The 21,734-nt window shown below is 41.5% G+C and overlaps 1 protein-coding gene and 1 long non-coding RNA gene across 12 annotated transcripts in view; both read right to left on the bottom strand.

The window, feature by feature from the left end:
• Positions 1–1,322: 1,322 nt before the first annotated feature.
• Positions 1,323–21,734, bottom strand: part of LOC103706485 (cyclic nucleotide-gated ion channel 1) — a 28,175-nt gene continuing 7,763 nt past the window's right edge. For all 11 annotated transcript variants that reach the window (XM_088709397.1, XM_088709399.1, XM_088709396.1 and 8 more), the window contains 4 exons: positions 7,841–8,118; positions 4,506–4,617; positions 3,646–3,882; positions 1,323–2,369 (listed from right to left, as the gene is read on the bottom strand). In XM_088709397.1, coding sequence (XP_088565523.1) covers positions 1,671–2,369; positions 3,646–3,882; positions 4,506–4,617; positions 7,841–8,118 — 1,326 coding nt within the window. In that variant the 3' untranslated portion in view covers positions 1,323–1,670. The remainder of the gene's footprint in view (positions 2,370–3,645; positions 3,883–4,505; positions 4,618–7,840; positions 8,119–21,734) is intronic.
• On the bottom strand, positions 13,325–14,464 carry LOC148700511 (uncharacterized). The gene is made up of 2 exons (XR_015972409.1): positions 14,364–14,464; positions 13,325–13,515 (listed from the first exon to the last, which is right to left on the bottom strand). It is a non-coding gene; the product is annotated as an uncharacterized LOC148700511 (long non-coding RNA).

The following is a 21,734-nucleotide window of genomic DNA, read 5'->3' as shown; positions in this document are numbered from 1 at the left end:
ATGTGACTAAACTGGTGTAATGATAGATAAAATTTGAGCTAATGTTTGTCAATTGGTGTTTGTGGGCATGTATGTGATGGATTGAGGTTTTTTGATTGGATGGTCGCCATAAATACTTTTTTTGAATGTGGGTCAATTCCTTCCTCGCCTATCCTTAATAACTTACTGGGGAAAAAGGAGAATGTCAAGAGGATCGTAGGAAGCTTCTTTTTGTTTCCAATTTATCCTAAATTGCATGGATGGTGGTGCCTTAACCTGTATGCACTGTAACAATCAGTTTATTCGTAAGCTAGAGTTTAACAATAATTCTTCAATTTCAAATATTTCACTTTTCTGTGTGCCCGATGATTCCCCAGATTATTCCAAAATGATCAGATCGTTCATGGATCCTTCAATGCATCACAATTTTTGACTTATTCATACTTGTTCATGAAATGTCCGGGGCTTGGAGATATGTCATCTGCTTGATGTTGCACTGTTACTGTTGTTCTGTCTTACAAAAATCCAGCTTCCAGACCGCGACATGCTTTCTTTTTTAGCTGGCATACTGACGTGCCGTTTCAGGTTATAGTTTTGTCTGGTATGGTCATTATTTGCTATCCAAACGTAGACAGAAAATGTAAGTTGGGTTATTGAAGGTATTGAGGTGGAGAAAGAGGAATCCAACAGAACTGAGAAGGCGGTGAGCTTAAATGCTATATAAATCTTGCAATCCAATTATTTTTGGGGATGGAAGATTCCATCTCTAACTCAACAAATTCTGAGTAGCCTCCTCTAACATAGCTTTTTCGTAGTTTATCGCTGCTTTCCTAGCCTATGGATCCTCTAAGAAGACAAGAAAATTGAGAGGCAAAAGAGGGGTAGGCTGTAGATCCCAAGAAGGCACTGATAAACCATGAACACTAAATTTCTGAGCGACACCGTTATCATGATAACGAGCATCCCTAAGCCCTCAAAGAAGGCATTCAATTAGGCAGTTATCAAATCCAACTTCATGATAGCACGAATCACCTAAAACTTTGCATCATGGTGGCGGTAATGTTGTGATTCTTTAGTTGCAGAAGAAGTGGAACAACTGCAATAAATACAGGTGCCACGAACAGCGAGCTTGGTGATTGGCAGTTGGCACCAACCTGTTCCTGCTCCTGAGCTCCTTAGTTAGGCTCATTGGTCACAACCAGAAGGTCAGGTGTCCCCACAATGTCTTTGCCAAATAATAATGCAATGCAAACTGAACTAACAGAAATGAAAGAAAGCAACCCCTACATTCATTCCACTGCCCGGACTGGATACCAAACACTACTGAATCTGGAATGCAGGCATACTTTAATCCATCAATTAATTCTCCTCATGTAACTCATAATTTACAAATAGCATTAGTCTATAATCTATATTCCTGTTCTGGGATCTTTGTCGCACAACAATTTGTACGCCACCAATGTTAAAACATAAAATGTATGAACAGACTAACGCAGGTTAAACACCGGTGTCATGGGTCATGACATTGAAAATTTAATGATACAAACCAAATCCTCGTCAACTTGTTATGTACAACTTGTTGCATCCTCTCACATTTACTTCTGGACCATACAATCAAAGCACTTGTGATGGGATCAATGCCTTCAAGATGCATTATAGCAAAATGTGGTACCAAGTCACAAAACTTCGCATTAATGCTCTTCGGCAGAAAAATCAGGCTCTGCTGGCTTCTGCAATAACATCACTGGAAGTCTTTCCTGCAACCGAGCCTTGCGCGTTCCACTTCGCCGCAAAGTCCGTAGGACATTTGCCGCAAATCTTGAAGCATATAATGTGGCACCAAGGCTTGGTGAACTTGTACCACTACTTGCCATTGCGGCCTGCAACCTTTCCTCTTCTTCATGTAAAGCATCCTCAAGTTTCTTTCTTGAGTACCTGCGCCAAGCTGCTTGTATGAAACAAGCAGCCCACGTCCTCCACTGCTGTGAATAGAACCTGAAAGTATGCTGGAGTTGCTTGCTGTGGAGCCTCCGGAATTGCGATGCAACAAACTTCAAGTCATCAGCCATTAGAGCAAAAGCTTCAACCTCAGACAATGTCTTCACTGTCCTCGTTGAGATGGGGAAGCTAGAGGATGAGTGAGGGTCCAGAGCCCAGGTGAGCAGCTCTTCTCCACAGAAGTCCCCAGCCTTGAGAATATCTGAATTAAAGAAACCAGTTCTTCCACCATTTGTGGTCATACTCTCTAGCTTTCCCCGCATGATAAAGAGCATCTCAGTCACTGGATCCCCTTCACGAACAATGAAGCTGTCTTCAGTGTATAAAACTGGTTCCAAACGGTCACACATAGCATCCATAAGTTGATCATCCATCTGTTCAAACATTGGAACCTAACAGGAGGATGAAAAGATGAATGAAAACTTCACCACTTTTCCCATACAAGGCATGCTTTCAAAATGATCAAGTTTTGACTGGGTTGAAAGAGAAATGCTATATATCTGGAATCCCCTTATGAAGAATGCTGAATACTCTCTGGTCTTTATGGAAATCAAATCTCTCGATGTGAGGTACATAATAAATGAGGCAACTTTAACAGTTCATAAATTTTACACCATATATTGTGGGATTGCCTGGAGGAGTCCTCTGCAAATACTTGCATGTAAGTACATGACTGCAAGTATACATAGAGGTCTACCATGGAACCATTTGATTGCTTGTGCCTCACTGCTTGCGGCATGAAATGTCATCAGCATTCCAATATACAAAGCTGATCCTCCCCACCCCACCCCCAAAACACCCCCTCAACATCTAAGGTTACATGAATGCTGTGAGGACCCATACAAGCATGTATTTAGTCTCACATAGGTTATTCACCGGAAGATCTTGGGTACTTATACAGGACTAAAGTATCCAAATAATAACATCTAGCTAGCCTTTTTGGGTGAGGTCTTGGGTTGTGACAACAGCATCAGAGCAGATCCAACCCATGACTTATGTGGACTAGAAAATACTACAACATGGGTCCATTCAGGTTGACCATAAGCTGATCATGATGTTTGTGATTGGATTTTGATGAATTTAGACCCTCAGCCTGGCGAGGATGCCAAAATTTAAACAAGGAGAGTATGTGAAGACTCATGCAAGCATATGTTTAGTTCTACATCAGTTATTTACCGGAGAGATCTTGGATACTTATATAAGACTAAGAAGCCCATATAATACCATCTAGCTAGTCTTTTTGGGTAAGGTCTTGGATTGTGACAAATGTAGCTGTAACTAAGTCGCATAGTATGACCATTTACACACATATGCATGCATCAAAAAAATAATAAAAGAATACAAATGATGAATATAGTAATCTCAGTGTCATCTCTCCTGCAAGACAAAGTTTTAACTACTAATGTATTATGTGCATCTATTTTGGGGATCAGAACTACCTAAGAAGCTCTTAGAAGTATAAATGGCATTGTTATAGAAAGCTGCAACTGGTCTTTGCTCCTTTAGTGTTAGCAAGAAACAAAATAAAAATGACTTAAGAGAAAAACAGTGAACACACCCTAAATGTCACCAAATATTTATTATGATTCCTTGGAAGAAATGTGGCGAATTAACGAATCTCATTGGAGCAGTAAAATTCAGCATGGATATCAGTGAAAAATGACCTACCCTCATGAGGAGTGACAAACAGAGATGACGCTTTATATCCCTACGAAGGTCTTTAGGAAGGTTCCGGAGAAGATTCTCTTCATCAACCCCTCTTGTTTCTTGCCATCTGTACTGTTCGTGACGGCGTATTCGCTCCCTCAGGGTCTCTGGAAGCAAGCGGTGAGACATCCACTGCTCTGTGTCTCTCCTTCTCACTCTCATTTCTTCTATCCTCACAGTGGTGGACTGTAGATATGTCTGTAACAGGGACATGCAATTTACTTGGCTTGCAACCAGGATAAATCTTGGTATACTTTGCTTCTTTATCAACAGCAAATATATAATTGCATAGCAATATGTTCCATAAGATAGTAAATCCCTATTAATGACCCTTCGATATTTATCGTTATTTAACCTTTGATCACACGAAGACACCTTACACAAGATTTTATGACCTACATAAAACCCTTGAATTTTGTGACGCTACACTTAAGGTGGAAACAATGGCATTTATTTGAAAGGGAACTATGCTCATAGCTAATAAGATGCGAACAAAGTGATATACAACAATAGGAAGGAAAATATGTTTTACCTTCTTGTGGAGACACAACTGAAAAGCATTCTTGGTTAAAAATCTAAGGTTATCTTACAAGTACAGCATATATGTACTAGACATACATATGGGGAAAAGTCCATCTCATGATTGATAGAATAGATTGGTCTGATTGATAGAATAGATTGGTCAGCACAAGAGAGTTGCAGTGGAGAAATATAGTCCAGGAGAGTCAGCATTCTAATTTAAGTATTTAGCCCTTCATTAAGAATTGCAACAGCCAACAGTAGTCCGAATATATTCAGACTTATTGTGATAGTACAATAACCTGCATATTGCCGATGAGAAGTGCAAACAGAACTAAACCAGAGATGGAAACAAAAACTGCAAACAGGATCTCCCAGGTGTAAGTACTTGTTTCCAGATTTTGGCCCAGAGAACTGCAAAGAAACCTGAATGTTAGATCCAATTATCCAAAAGTAAAACAACGAAATACAATGCGGTCACATCTAAGTAGTTTCACTTAGGATAAAGTATAAGCATTATGTGATCAGTAAATATAACCAGAAACAATAAAATGAAATTTCATTTACAGCAGAAGTCAAGATGAGCCATCTAATTGGGAATCCAAGGTGTTAGATATAACATAAAATATTTAAAATGCCTAGAATCCAAAAAATTATATGTTTTAGAGGTTGATTGTTAGTGCATTGCACGATTATCAATAGGATAGTACCAATCAAACGATCAAAGTATGCACACTGGGCACTATAAATTATGAATTCATACTATTGATCATAATCCTTAAATCTAAAAACTTATATGAACCAATATTAAATGGGCTGGATGCTATTAAACTACCAATAAAATCAAACCAAAATCAGTGAGTTTTTCCTTTAAACTATTCATTTTATTAATATTCATGGATTAAAACACCTCTAAAACAGTTGAGCGAAACTTTTTTAAGGTGCTTTATTGGACATAAGTTCAATTTTGTCAACCTTACTTGTTCTCATGAAGCCTCACTAACAGAAAATTAAATGAATATCTTAGGACTTAGTCTCCTTTTAGGTGGGTTGACATGATCAGTAGTAAATGTCTTCTAAGTTATTAAAGAAGGCAGCAATCACTAAATAATTTTGTACATATATATGTGTAAAGAACTATGAAACTTCATGTAATTGGGATCTAAGATCCATGTCATCAAAAAGTGGTAAGACATGAGAAGCCAGCACACATACGCGAACAACAGTATACACATGCATGCACACGTGGATGTACACATGCACACCCACAAACATGCACAGACACACATGCACACACATAAAAGAAAAAATAAACTCAACAAATTTCGGGCTTCTTCATCTCAAAGATCTGCTTTGCAGTAGTGATGTGCCCTAGTGTGATACTTGGCTACCTATTGCTGCAACTTGTTTCAACAAATTTGTCCCTTTTTTTATCAAAACTGACTCTCCTTACATCCTCTTGACAAAGGGACAGAGATCCCTTCATGGAACTTCAATCACTTCTGATGAAAGTACTGTTACCACTTTTTTAAAATTAGGAATGGCCTGATATGGATTTTGGAATCCTCTAGTTCATGTAATCTCCATATACAAACACCATGGTTCTGAACAGGTTCAACCATACAGTATGGCTTTTCAGGAAACTTACAGCAATTACAGTACACAACTTCTACTTCAACACTAGGACATGATTGAGTGCACTTGTTCTTGGTTATTGTTCCCATGGTAGACCCTAGAGTCACAAGTCACACAACATAGGTTTCCTCATCATTATTTTGATATTACTTTCTAATAAACTGATCTAACTTGTAATCATCAATGTTGAACTGATAAAGAGTATTGATAAAGTTTGTAATTTGTTTTGGATATTGGGATTAAATAACAGATTGACATCAAAAAAAGAGATACCTCTTAAACATTTCCTTGGCCAGATTAACCATGCGTTAAGCCTACTATCTTATAAATTTATTAATACAGAAGATGATGTTAAAACTGCATGAATATTATTTCTTGAATTTGGCCAACAACAGTAGAATCAATAACTATGTACAATGAATTCAAGTAGGGAGATGGGAGAAGAAAAGGGTAATGATGATGAAATTCTTCTTTTGCAATCTTCCTAAATTGTGGAATATGCTTCCTTGCCTTGAGGCTTTTGTTGGTTATTAACCATGAAAATTTCTTGAGCATTGAGCATCTATCAAATTATGAAATAGTGTTTGTAATGAAAATTTGGATGCAATGATATGGCATCTACAATTGGCTATGGTTTCGGTTTGTATCATGAAAGACAAACATGCCAGCTAGGCATATTTCAACATTCTCCAAGTCCATAAGGGAAACTTTTCTTGCAACATTCGCCTGATCATCTACAAGTGCATGGCTTGATTGCATGGGATTGCATCCCTTAACATTGGGGATGTGATGGGAAAAAGAATACTGGACTATTTGATACCATGAAGGAAATTTTATTTGCAAGTTAAATAGGAAATTCACTCTTCTTTTTGGCTATCAGATTTACTGAGATTTTCATAGCAAATCATCTTTGAGAGCCCTGCTGCAAATTTGGTCAACAGCTAATAGCATTTTGTATACTTTATTCCACAATTGTCCTTGTAACCTTGGTTTCATAGTACCTTGTTATCCCCCATCATTGTTTTCTTAGCAAAGAGAGGTCATCCTTAGCAAAGAGAAGTCATCCATGACAAAAGCAATTATGACAACTTGGCTTGATATATCTGGACCTTTTTCATATGCAAGATATTACTCTCTCAAATGATTCAACCTCGAGCATTTATTAGGCTTACAAAACTGCCATCCTTGGAACTTACAGAGTAACTGCTCATAGCTTATCATTTTGAACAAACTCTATTATAAAATGTTATTTCCATGCACTAGATTATACTGTTTTTACTGTTTGACAAATTAATAACTACATCTGCTTTTTCAAACTTATAGTTCAAATCCTGATTGGGTTCTGACCAATCTTTTCCCGCCCAAAGAAAGAAAAGAAAAAGATAAAGTTTCAATTGGTTTTAAAGGAGGCTCAGACTTATCTTTCTAAACTAATTATAAAAGCACTAGATGTTGCTTCTCAATGTAAGACCCAATTGTGCATATTACATGCAGATACTTTTTCACCCATAGGCATCTTTTAACAAAAGAAAGAGCTTTCAGTCTTTTAAACCTCAAGATACGAAGCACTTATGCGACTCTTAAATGTGATTTCTTTAAATCTTCTTATGTAACTTGCATCTCCAATAAACATCTCTTTGACTGCACAAAGTTTGATTCTCAAAGATTAAATAAGAAATCACTAAAAAGAAGCCTCAAACAGCATGAGATACTTATTCTCTTTCCCTGCCAAAATGCAGTAGAGGTGCTCTCCAATAACAGAACAACTTTATCAAAGTTCTACACTTTACATGTATTCAAGTAATAGCACAAAAAAACGGTGAGCCACAAACAAATATTATTGAAAGAAATCATTTCTCTGATACTTGATAACATTTACATATGCTTACAGACAGCATCTAAGACAAGAAAAATTAAAGAATTCATGTTACCATCATGGTATAAAACAAACGGCCTGAATGTTTTTTGATAAGAAAAAAAGATGATATTTCAACGAACAAACCTCAGGTTTTGGAGCCCCCACCAAAAGCAATAAAACAACTTCTCTAAGAAGTTCCTTGACTGGACAACATTTTGAAGAGCAAATATATATATTCCAAAGTCAAAGGCACTTGCATTTGCAACACTTACAGGGCAAGCTGCCAACAAGAAATCATTATTTCCTTTATTTTCTCCACCACAGTACAAAGAGGTGGCAGTGCATTTATTTTTGCTACAGGCATATCTCCAGCATGTGTCTTGTCGTTCAATAGCAAGTAAGTACCACAATGCTCCAAGTACCTATGGAAATCAAAGCAAATGAGTCCAAATAACAACAATCTTACTTTAAGTGTAAAGAAGAATTAGGTGGCTCTATATAAGTTACTGCGTGAATTCCATGTCATACATATGGCCGATGACCAAGCAAAATTTTATTTTGTACTGCTTACATTGACGTAGTGATGGGGACATCAGAGCCCTTCATTCAGATGATCCTGAGCTCCTGAATTGAGTCAGACCCGGATTAGGTCCATTTGAGTCCAAGTCATTTTCTTTTATTGCATTATTTGCTTTTGTCTTAGTTAAGTCAATTTGGTCGGTTGTTTTGTTATTAGACTAGTCAGTTGGGTTTATGTAATTGAGTCAATTTAGTGGACCAATTTTGTTAAGAGTTTAATTGGTGTAAGGACCCAAATTTAGTCAGTGTCAATTGATTGATTTGATCAATTGATTACTTGACTTGGTCAAAATGTGTCACGCCCCGAACCCAGCACCCGGGTCCGGTACGCGACCGGCCGCATGAGCCCTAGAGCAGTGCCCTAAAGATCATGCAAGGCCTATGATTAACAAAAATTCTAATAAATCCACAATTAATCTAGTAATTCAAATAGAGCAGTCTGACATGTCCAAAATAAACAAATTAGTTCATTTACAAGCTCTTCAAATGTTCATCGACATCAAAGAAGGATAAACAACTAACTAACTAATGACTCTGGTGCTCGCACTCTGCGCCCATCCCATCCAAAACTATGCATCCTGCAACTCTGGTAAAGAAAAAGAAGAAAAGGGGGTGAGCTTTACAGCCCAGTAAGAATCCCTACACATCCATACCAACACAATAATAATATGAATTTGAAAGCCACGACAAATCGATGCACATTTCATGAAATCATAAACCGGCTATCAAAAGGCTCGAATAATCAATATAAGTATGTACGTCAAATATCAATGAAAGTCCAACTACGCAAGAATGATATAGCATACGATAGCTCATAAATCTTCATTAATGTTTTCAATGCTTTTTCTTTCCATTCTATATTAACTTGATCCGGATCAATTATCTTTCCGACTTTGGGCCAAATCCCGGTCACGTTTCCAGCCCGTGACAGGGCAAACCAACATTGTCACACTTAGAGCCTGTGACGGGCAAACCAACATTGTCACACTTAGAGCCTGTGACGGGCAAACCAACATTGTCACACTTAGAGCCTGTGACGGGCAAACCCATAATAACGAGACGGCCCAAAGTCAATGTTCATTTAATCAATTTCACATCCACACATCAATCCCTTTTATTTACTTTATTTCCGGCCTAGACTAACCATGGTCACGTTTCCGGCCCGTGACAGGGCAATCACTATAACATGGTTAGTCCATACCACCACATCCATAAATTCAATTATGCAGGTATAAGTTATACACATACAAGCATCCATCACACTACCAACCACAAGCCAACACGATCAAAATATAATTAAATATAAAACTATTTTGCTTTGTCTGGATCATAGCATATCAAACATATATAGTGCAAAAATATGTATATCATGTAGGATTGGCGTACAAGGATTCTTACCGAAATTGTAGACTGACTCAAACACAGTCCGAATCACAACCTACGCGCTGGAGTGCTGAGTCCCCTGATCAAAACCTCCTGGCTCTGCCGACTCTTCCTCTACAACATCAATTACAAATCACAAACTAAATCATTTAATATTTAAATATTCCAAACCATAATTGATATTTACTATGGGGTCCATAACCAGATCTCCAAACATCTCAATCTCTCCAAGTCTAGGGCAGTCGGGGTGGCCCGACTCCCACCCTTGTACCACCGGCCCATGTCGTCGCCAGCCGTGGCCGCTGCCACGCCGGCGACGATGGCCGGTCCCGATGAAAAGACCAAAAGAAGGGTGGATGATAGAGAAGGGTTCTTCCTCCACCTCTTTGGTCCAAGGGCAACAGCCGGGGTGGCTGTGCCCTCACCTCCCCACCCTCGGCCACCATTGGCCGAACCATCGCCGGCCGCCCCTGCTGCAGTCGCCGGCGATGGTAACCGGCTAAGAGAAAGAGAGAGGAAGAAGTCTCTTCCTCTTCTTCTTTTTCTTCTTCTCTTATTATTATTATTATATTATTATTTTCCCTCCTTTTTCTTCTTCTTCTCCTTCTTCTTCTTTCCAACCGACACAGACCCCTCCCCCTTCCTCCATTTCTTCCACGGAAAGGCCACCGTGATGGTGGCTCGGCCCCCAACCGACGACACCCAGCCGCCGTCGCCGCCGCCGGTGGCCAACCGACGAGGGGAAGAGGAGGAGAGGATGGGATCACGAGGAAGAAGACCCCGGATCCATCTCTCCCCTTCTCCAATAAACCCTAGAAATCCCAAAATAATTCTCTCACAGTCCCGACCGACCACAATGCCATGGTTCTCGGCCAATCCCGGCGGCCGGCGGCCGGCGGCAAGATCCGAAAAGAGAAGCCGAAACAGGGTACCCCTGTTTCGGATCCTTCTCCGACGATCTCACCGGCCAAATCCCCATCAACACCGCCCGAAAAGCTAGCAAATGAAACGCAAGGGAAGGATTCATGCTTACCTCAGTCCGATGGGTGTTCCGGCGACTTTTCCGGCGAGGAATCGGAGGAGAAACCGCGAGTAAACCGGATCAACGCGCACAGCTCCAAGATCTCTTCTTGTGGGGATCTTCACCGAAGGAAAGAGGTTGCCCTGCGGCCGGCCGGATCCTCTCTCCGGCGCTCGTCTCATCCGGCGATCAACCCCCCTAACGCTGCCGCCGCCCTCTCTCCCGCACCCCTCTCTACCACGATCGTGCCTAGGGCACGATCTTAAAAGGGAGATGGGCCCGGTCTTTTCGGGCCGGCCCGTCTCTCTTTCTTTTTTTTTTCTTTTTTTTTTCATGGGTATTACATACTCTCCGTCTCTCCCCCTTAAAAAAATTTCGTCCTCGAAATTAACTTACTTGAAGCCTCAAACTTTAAAAATATGCATCCATCATATCATCCCTGAGATCTTAAATAGTCTCCCTCGCGGAGTAACTACTCACAAGATTTTGACATACAAAAATCACAGCATCTCAAAACTTGATCCTTTCTATTTACCACACGTATTAAGTTCTTTTGATCTCCTTCAAAAGAATTCCAAATTCCCAACCTTGGATTAAACTGTCATAATTATATCCCAAAGAAATTAATTTCTTTTGATTCTACACAGAGATCATAATTGGCTTGACAGAAATAGGAGAAATTTTTTTTTTTTTAGTATCAAATGCTCTTAATATTCTACAATCATTTTTCTTTTTTTTCTCCCACATCATTCCAACAAATAAGAGATCCATGTTAAAACATTCCAAGTCTAAGACCAACCAAAGAATCATCATCCGTAAATGCTAAATTTAACATGCCCAAGATTCTCCCAAAAGAATAGGAGAATCCACTGGTGAGAATTACGTAGCTACCTTTAGAACATCCATAGAATCAACAACATTCTCCTGAAACTAACTCAAGTATTTCATCATAATGCCTTTTAGATCAAATATTAATGATCTTAACCAGTTTCAAAATATTAGTCAAACCACTACACTTCCGCTGCGCACTCTGATCTAACTCATCAAATTCTCTAAAGTCACAAAATGATTTCTGACCAAAGTATCACTTTGCATCGAGACTAAGAAAATCCAAATTTTAAATTTCCAAATAGAACTAGAGCAAAACCTCTAGATCTTTTTGTCCTCAATTTATATAGAGTGTACATACCATAACTAACCCCTGATCCTTTAGTCAAGTTTAAGGTCACTCTGTCATCTCCACAACCTTTTTAGAATCCAAAATATCTAGGTTTGATTTAAAGGGGGTAATTCTTGTATTCTCTTTGCAAGTTAATTAGAAAATCTACTTTGATTTTCCTTCCGACAGAATTTATTTCAAATTCAATGGGTTAGAAGTCATTGAACCAATACACTATGATTAGAATTTAACTCGATCGATCTCCCGATCTTCCTTCACCAAGATTCTTAACATCCATCAGTAATGCTATATATGATAATTCATGTAAGCATCTCATGACCGAAGTCTCTACTCAATATGACATTTATTAGTGGCTTCATCAATAATGACAAAAGATCCCTGCTCAAATCTTAAACCTAGGCTTGAGTTTTAAATTAACACATCAATTAGTCTTCTACAATTATAAGAAAAATTCAGGAGCCCAAACCAAACATGAGAATTCAAATAATTAGAATTCTCCCATCAATATGCATACTCTATGGCCTCAAAATAATCAAATACATCCATAGGAAATAGACCTATTTGCAATATCCAACATGCCAACACCAGATATAATCCACATACATTTTCAACTTCGAAGAACGTTCCTTTCAATATTATGAAATCTCCTTAGCTTACTCCAATACTAAATCAACGTACAAATCTCACTCTAATAATTAGCAGCAAAACCAAAAGTATGATCACATCAAAACCCACATCAAATTTGATCTTTCAAATCATTTAAATAATATCTAAACATCGTATAACCGATATGCCATTGTTGACCTTCCTACACTTATCTTAGGTCAAACCTCTCTTATCATGATCAAAGACAATTTATACTTTTCTTCCACACTCATCGAAAACCAAACCTGATGCATACGTTTTATCACAATGCCCAGTGATCTTACACCTTAAGCACTGAATCTAATTGTCATGTCCCTAGTGATCATAACCTTAAGCTATGATATATTTCTGTCGCAAACCCAAGTGATCTTAATCTTATGCTTGGGTTCAAATTTTGTCACTAATCCCAATGATCTTAAACCACAAACACTGATGCCACTTATGCTACAGTCCCCAGTGGTCTTAAATCCCGAGTGATCTTAAACATATGCTTAAATTCCAATTTTGTCACTATCCCCAATGGTCTTAAACGTCAAACTCTAATGCCATTAAGGCCACAGTCCCTAGTGGTCGTAAATCTTAGATTACAATATCATTTCTGTTACAATCTCATATGATTATAAACCAAGACTCTGATAGTTTTTCTATCATAATTCTCCACTCACACTCACCTGAACATAAACCCTGGGATACCTTAACCTTAAGCTCTGATACCACTCTGTCACGCCCCGAACCCAGCACCCGGGTCCGGTACGCGACCGGCCGCATGAGCCCTAGAGCAGTGCCCTAAAGATCATGCAAGGCCTATGATTAACAAAAATTCTAATAAATCCACAATTAATCTAGTAATTCAAATAGAGCAGTCCGACATGTCCAAAATAAACAAATTAGTTCATTTACAAGCTCTTCAAATGTTCATCGACATCAAAGAAGGATAAACAACTAACTAACTAATGACTCTGGTGCTCGCACTCTGCGCCCATCCCATCCAAAACTATGCATCCTGCAACTCTGGTAAAGAAAAAGAAGAAAAGGGGGTGAGCTTTACAGCCCAGTAAGAATCCCTACACATCCATACCAACACAATAATAATATGAATTTGAAAGCCACGACAAATCGATGCACATTTCATGAAATCATAAACCGGCTATCAAAAGGCTCGAATAATCAATATAAGTATGTACGTCAAATATCAATGAAAGTCCAACTACGCAAGAATGATATAGCATACGATAGCTCATAAATCTTCATTAATGTTTTCAATGCTTTTTCTTTCCATTCTATATTAACTTGATCCGGATCAATTATCTTTCCGACTTTGGAACAAATCCCGGTCACGTTTCCAGCCCGTGACAGGGCAAACCAATAGTGTCACACTTAGAGCCTGTGACGGGCAAACCAACATTGTCACACTTAGAGCCTGTGACGGGCAAACCAACATTGTCACACTTAGAGCCTGTGACGGGCAAACCAATAGTGTCACACTTAGAGCCTGTGACGGGCAAACCCATAATAACGAGACGGCCCAAAGTCAATGTTCATTTAATCAATTTCACATCCACACATCAATCCCTTTTATTTACTTTATTTCCGGCCTAGACTAACCATGGTCACGTTTCCGGCCCGTAACAGGGCAATCACTATAACATGGTTAGTCCATACCACCACATCCATAAATTCAATTATGCAGGTATAAGTTATACACATACAAGCATCCATCACACTACCAACCACAAGCCAACACGATCAAAATATAATTAAATATAAAACTATTTTGCTTTGTCTGGATCATAGCATATCAAACATATATAGTGCAAAAATATGTATATCATGTAGGATTGGCGTACAAGGATTCTTACCGAAATTGTAGACTGACTCAAACACAGTCCGAATCACAACCTACGCGCTGGGGTGCTGAGTCCCCTGATCAAAACCTCCTGGCTCTGCCGACTCTTCCTCTACAACATCAATTACAAATCACAAACTAAATCATTTAATATTTAAATATTCCAAACCATAATTGATATTTACTATGGGGTCCATAACCAGATCTCCAAACATCTCAATCTCTCCAAGTCTAGGGCAGTCGGGGTGGCCCGACTCCCACCCTTGTACCACCGGCCCATGTCGTCGCCAGCCGTGGCCGCTGCCACGCCGGCGACGATGGCCGGTCCCGATGAAAAGACCAAAAGAAGGGTGGATGATAGAGAAGGGTTCTTCCTCCACCTCTTTGGTCCAAAGGCAACAGCCGGGGTGGCTGTGCCCTCACCTCCCCACCCTCGGCCACCATTGGCTGAACCATCGCCGGCCGCCCCTGCTGCAGTCGCCGGCGATGGTAACCGGCTAAGAGAAAGAGAGAGGAAGAAGTCTCTTCCTCTTCTTCTTTTTCTTCTTCTCTTATTATTATTATATTATTATTTTCCCTCCTTTTTCTTCTTCTTCTTCTCCTTCTTCTTCTTTCCAACCGACACAGACCCCTCCCCCTTCCTCCATTTCTTCCACGGAAAGGCCACCGTGATGGTGGCTCGGCCCCCAACCGACGACACCCAGCCGCCGTCGCCGCCGCCGGTGGCCAACCGACGAGGGGAAGAGGAGAGGATGGGATCACGAGGAAGAAGACCCCGGATCCATCTCTCCCCTTCTCCAATAAACCCTAGAAATCCCAAAATAATTCTCTCACAGTCCCGACCGACCACAATGCCATGGTTCTCGGCCAATCCCGGCGGCCGGCGGCCGGCGGCAAGATCCGAAAAGAGAAGCCGAAACAGGGTACCCCTGTTTCGGATCCTTCTCCGACGATCTCACCGGCCAAATCCCCATCAACACCGCCCGAAAAGCTAGCAAATGAAACGCAAGGGAAGGATTCACGCTTACCTCAGTCCGATGGGTGTTCCGGCGACTTTTCCGGCGAGGAATCGGAGGAGAAACCGCGAGTAAACCGGATCAACGCGCACGGCTCCAAGATCTCTTCTTGTGGGGATCTTCACCGAAGGAAAGAGGTTGCCCTGCGGCCGGCCGGATCCTCTCTCCGGCGCTCGTCTCATCCGGCGATCAACCCCCCTAACGCTGCCGCCGCCCTCTCTCCCGCACCCCTCTCTACCACGATCGTGCCTAGGGCACGATCTTAAAAGGGAGATGGGCCCGGTCTTTTCGGGCCGGCCCGTCTCTCTTTCTTTTTTTTTTCTTTTTTTTTTTCATGGGTATTACAAAATGTAAGGTCTATATAAAGACCACCCCTCTTATGCATGAGGCAATTGATGATTGAATGGAAAAACCCTAGCCTCCTTCTTGTTCTTCTTCTTCCTCCTCTCTCTTCTTCCTACGTCTCTATAACCTCTTCTTCCTTCTCCTTCCCTTCTTCTTCTTCTTTCTCTCTTCCATCCTGTAGTGGTCCGCCATCATCTTGGTATCAGAGCCTCGGATTTGCCTCTGTTGCCAAAGCCCCGAGATCCTGTTCTGGATGGACCACCTCCGATTTCTTTTCCACGTCTGCCTGCCGCTGTTGCCGCATGAATCCACCGCTGCCCGCCTTCAGCCCTGCTGCACAACCTCACCCCACCACACCGCAGGACCCTCAGTTCATCAGGCCCTCACCCAAAGCCTGTCGCCACCCTCACTTCATCCTCCCCATCACCAGAACCCCCCTCCTCCACGCCCACACCCACCACCGCCTCCCACCGTCGCCTTCGCATCATTGCGCTGCCGCACCCACCGCCGTGCGCCCTAGACCTCCGAGGTCCTCCACCGCATCCCGCCGCCGCTTCCCCTCTCTCTCACGAACCCAGAAAGGTTCGGCTAATCCGCTCCCATACGACGACTCCCTCTGCCGCACGCCGCACCCCCATCGACTGCACCCCCGAAAGCTCCACCATGTCTGGTATTCAAAGGAGATTGCCATCCGTGCCCGTGACCGCTCGCCCGAGGTCGGCCACCCCCGTCACCGCAGAGCCGCTATTAGGATCTCCGCTCCGCCCGCAAGCGCCGCCACGGAGAGCGGCACGCCCTCTCGAATCCGTCGAGAGATTGAAGAAGACCGGCGTTAACGGGTAAGAGCCAAACCCATTAGCCCGTTACCCGCTAGCCCGAGTCCGGCTCCAAAAAAAAAAAACTGACATGTCGTCTTCCTCCTCCGCGGCCGTCCGCAACGCCGCGATCGCCACCACGCTGCCCATCCGTCGTCGTTCCTCCAGTTGGGTCCCCGTCGCCGTTGAGCCCCGACGTCTTCCCGCCGCCATGCCACCAGTCGCAGCGCCGCACCGCCCTAGTTCCACCGCCCGAGCCGCCGTCGCCGCATCCTCGTCGTCACATCCCCCGAGCGCCACCTCCTTCCCTGCAACCGACTGCAGACGACCCAGGTCGACCGCTGCCGAGCCCAACGACGTCTTCCCCCGTCGAGTTGTAGCCGCCAAACTTCGCCAGCTGCCGCCCCTTTTCTGCTACCACCCGCTCGCCGCTCCCCTCTTCCATTTGCGACCGCTAACCCCATCCGCCACCTTCTCCTCCGTTCCCCTCCCATTTTGTGGCTCCCAGGGTTTCGATCGAAACCCTTTCGCTGCCCCCCTTCCACCCACCATCGGCCCAGCAGACCACGCCCGAGCCCAACACTAAGAAACCCCCCTCCTATCCAGACCGCACCTGACTCCCTTCCCACAGGCCGAGCCAGCAAGCCCGAATCCCCACTGTAGGGGGCCGCCCCGCCTCCCTCCTTACGGGCCCGAGCCAGCAGGCTCGTACCCCATTGCAGGAGCCCACCCCAACTCCTCACGAGCCCAAATCAACAAGCTCGTGCCACTATTGCAGAGCCCCTTTCAAAGGGCCTTTCTTCTCCAAGGGGCTACACCACCCCTCCCTCCTCTCTATTCAAGCCCATCAGCTGCACTGCATCCCTGATCTGCGCCCCAGCCCACGAGCACACATTCTTGTCGTCTGCTTTCCGACAAGTGATAGATTTCTTTTTTTTGGGGGCTTGTTCATTTAATTATGTTCTAGTTCTCTTGCATGATAGCCATATTCTTGAAACTTACTTTTGCTGTTGTAATTCAGAACATAAAAATCCCTACTTTCCAAACCCATCCTATCAACTATTAAATCTTAATATTAAATTAGCACATCCTAATAACAGGACGTTTCTCAACATTCTTCGATCAGATTACTTTAGGATCAGAACAACCGTAATACTTGATTGCAACCTGATTTCTTAACTTGATTAATCTCATACCCTAACTCTAAAACAACCGAAGTAAAAAATCAGCAACATTTAAACTTTAAGTTATTCTTGTGAAAACTTGCTGATATTGAAATCATAATAGATTACATTAGTAGGTTGTCCTGCATCATATTTATTAGGATTTCATTAGTGACATTGCATTTTACATCATCATACATAGTGTTAATATTGCATGTCAACCCGTAGTGATAGGAAGTACCAAGCCGACCAACCTAAAGTTCCCTTAGCTACCATGGATTCCGAAGTCCTAAAATTCCTCATGGACCAGTTCGCTGCTATACGAGCTCAAAGAAAAGAAATCATGCAAGAGGTCCGTGAGTTCATGTGGAATTCTAGGACCCCTAAACTGCCAACCTCTGTTGCAGCCCAACCTAAATCGATTTAGCCGCACCACCTATAGTCCTTCCCCATTCTCATAGGAACCAAATCCGCTGCTCTAGGTATCAACAATTCGGCCACATAGCGTCTCAATGTTCCACTAAGGCCTATATGATTACTGAACCAAAAATTGGAAACCAAGGGGCCGAATATGTCAAAAAAGTCTATGAACCAAGTATAGAAGATTATGTAGAAAACTTTGAAAACGAACCCACTGGATTAGAATTTGTCCAGAATGATCCCCAAAAAAAAACTGTCGATCTAAGCACAAACACACCACTTCACATCACTACTTCGAAAGAGGTAGTAAAAGATATCATGAGCCAGTCTCCTATGTTGGCACATATGGCTAAAGCTATCAATGAGGAATCCAACCCTGATCATTCTCCTGTGATAGCTCCCCTTCTAGAGGAGTTTTATTCTATAATCCCTGATGATCTTCTAGATGCACTTCCTCCGATGCGTGATATCCATCACGCAATTGAGTTAGTCCCCCGAGCACCTCTACATACCCTTCCTTATCATAGGCTCAACCCAAATGCATGTGATGAGTTGAAGTATCAAGTTGACGAACTCTTCGCAAGAGGGTATGATTGTGAGAGCCTAAGCCCCTAAAATGTGTCTGCACTCCTCAACCCGACAAAAGATAGTTTCTGGAGGATGTGCGTTGATAACCGTGCCATCAACAAACTCATGGTTAAGTATCGCTTTTCCATTCCTAGACTAAACGACCTTTTAGATTCTATGTCTGGTGTCACGATCTTTACTAAGATTGATTTGAAGAGTTGGTACCACCAGATTCGGATTCGTCCTGAATGCCCATGGCCAGATGTCATTATAAATTTCGTGTTAGAGCTTCCACGTACTTCTACCAAGCATGATTTCATTTTTGTGGTTGTGAACCGATTTTCAGATATGGCTCGTTTTCTTTTCTATTCTAAGACTTCTGATGCTTCCAGAATTGCCAAACTTTATGTCAATGAAGTCGTTAGACCCCCTGACCCTCCAAAATCTATTATGCCTGATAGAGATGTTAGATTCATAAGCTACTTTAGAAAAATCCTGTGGTACATGATAGACACCAAACTGAAATTTTTTTCTGCCTATCATCCTCAAACCGGCAGCCATACTGAAGTTGTCAACCGTAGCCTTAAAAACCTGTTAAAATGTCTGGTAGGTGAACATAATAGGACCTAAAATTTAGTGTTATCAACCATTGAGTTTGCATATAATAGTTCGGTCAATAAGTTCATAGGCATGAGTCCATTCGAAGTGGTACATGGTTACAAACCTAGGCAGCCCATAGACCTGCTCTTCATGTCTTATCAGTATAGAGTGTTTGAGTCTGCATAGTCATTCGCATCGCACCCACATTTATTGCATCAAATGGTCAGCCATCGCATTCACTTCAATAAATTAAAATACAAATCTCTTGCTGATTTACACAGACGTTATAAAGAGTTAAGTGAAAGAGATTACGTCATGATAAGAATTAGGCTTACACGACTTTCTTCAGAAATGTTAAAGAAATTGCAAGCTTGTAGTGCGGAACCGTTCGAATTTCTATGAAAAATCAGTTCGAATGTTTATGTTGTGGATCTTTCTGAGGATTATGAAATTAGTGCGACATTTAATATTGAAGATTTAGTCTCATACAAAAAGACAGCATTCATGTCTTCTGACCCCTTTGTTGATATATCTACCCATGTTGAACATCCTGACCTATTACCTGCTGTTGAGCCACCACCTCTCAAATTTCATGCACGCAGAGAACAAATACATATATTGGATGAGCAGGTTATGTCAACCAGGAACGGTGGTTACCAACATTACCTTGTTTGGTGAAAAAATCGACCAAAGTCTGATGGGACGTGGATTTTCAGAGCCAAGTTGTAGCGCCTTGACCTCGATCTCCTGGAGCAGTACGACAGCCGGCCAGACCTGTACTCGACGGGATCGAGTTTTTTCCATCCGGAAGGAGTTGATGGAGACATCAGAGCCCTTTATTCAGATGATCCTGAGCTCTAGATTGAGTCAGACCCGGATTGGATCCATTTGAATCCGAGTCATTTTCTTTTATTGCATTATTTGCTTTTGTCTAAGTCAATTTGGTTAGTTGTTTTGTTATTAAACTAGTCAATTGGGTTTATGTAATTGGGTCAATTTAGTGGACCAATTTTGGTAAGAAATTAATTGATGTAAGAGTCCAAATTTAGTCAGTGTCAATTGATTGATTTAGTCAACTGATTACTTGACTTGGTCAAGATGTAAGGTCTATATAAAGACCACCCCTCTCATGTATGAAGCAATTGATAATTGAATGAAAAAACTCTAGCCTCCTTCTTGTTCTTCTTCTTCCTCCTCTTCTCTTCTTCCTGCGTCTTTATAACCTCTTCTTCCTTCTCCTTCCCTTCTTCTTCTTCCTCTCTCTCTTCCTCCCTGCAGTGGTCCACCATCACGTAGTGCATGATGGGCATTGTTGAGCATGATTGCCATCAGATTGCCAACTAATAGAAATACATAAATAGATAGAGTGGTACATCATCATGTATCACTACCGACCATATCATTAAAGAGATCTTTTTATTCCTTTACTTTGAAGCAAATACAAGATGATGATTATGAGAGTACAATATTATTGGATTTACAGAAAGGAAAACTTAAAATCTTACTTTTTACCCTGTGAGGAAGAATTAGTTAGGCCCAATAAGCTATTGGTGGTGCATGTGGAAGGGTTGGCTGAATAAAGTTATTTGCTCTGCTTAGCTTTCTTTTCTATAAAGAAGATTATGTGGCTTCCTTAAGGGTGTATTTTTACTTGATCTTCTCAGCTCCATATGCGCATGGAAAACATTGCTAGAAATGATTGCAGTAGTGTATCAACAGCTAGAAAATGCATGTAAGACAATTATGTGCAAAACAATGTTTTAAACACTCCTGACCAATTTCTATAGAGGAACATATTTTTCTTTCTTATTTTCTTAAGCACATGTTTAAAACAAATGAGATGTGAAGCAAGGTTTGCTGAACTGGACTTAATCGAGCAGTACACCCCATACCAGCCAGCCAAGAACCAGGACAAAACTACTTGTCAGTTCAATCCTAGGTCCAAATCGGCCCAAACTGGTTCTGCCTGGTTCAAGGCGATATTGACCCACATTTGCCAGTTTGCCGATATCCAAAGTCCAAGGCAAGAAAAAGGGTCTCCCGACCACTTTTCTCCTTTGATTTGAGTTTGAGCTTGGAAAGGGAGAGAGTGATCTAGGAGAGGATTTGGATCCATTCTAGCCTAATTCAAACAACAAAGAGGTAAGATCACTCTTCTTCCTTCTTTTTTTCATTGTCAAAAATGGCCAAAAATTAGAAAAATAAGGGAAAATCATGCCAAATTTTATAGTTTTTACTCTAATCTACACATTAGGACAAAAGGTTTTTTCCCTTCTTTTCAATCTTTTCCTTGGAATTTTCAGGAAAAAAGTTAAAAATTAAAAATGCTAGTCAAGAACAAAAATGCTAGCATGCTTACGGGGATGTCTACAATTGATGTCTTACACTTGGTGTTTAAGTCCAGCTGAACAAATGCCTAAAATTGAATACATGTGAAAAATAAACCTAGTAAAACACC

Source organism: Phoenix dactylifera, chromosome 12 (assembly GCF_051530095.1).
Source record: "Phoenix dactylifera cultivar Ajwa chromosome 12, Ajwa_hap1_PhDact_Kaust_v1.1, whole genome shotgun sequence".
In the NCBI taxonomy this organism is placed as follows: Eukaryota; Viridiplantae; Streptophyta; class Magnoliopsida; order Arecales; family Arecaceae; genus Phoenix; species Phoenix dactylifera.
This window is presented reverse-complemented; position numbering and strand designations above follow the sequence as displayed.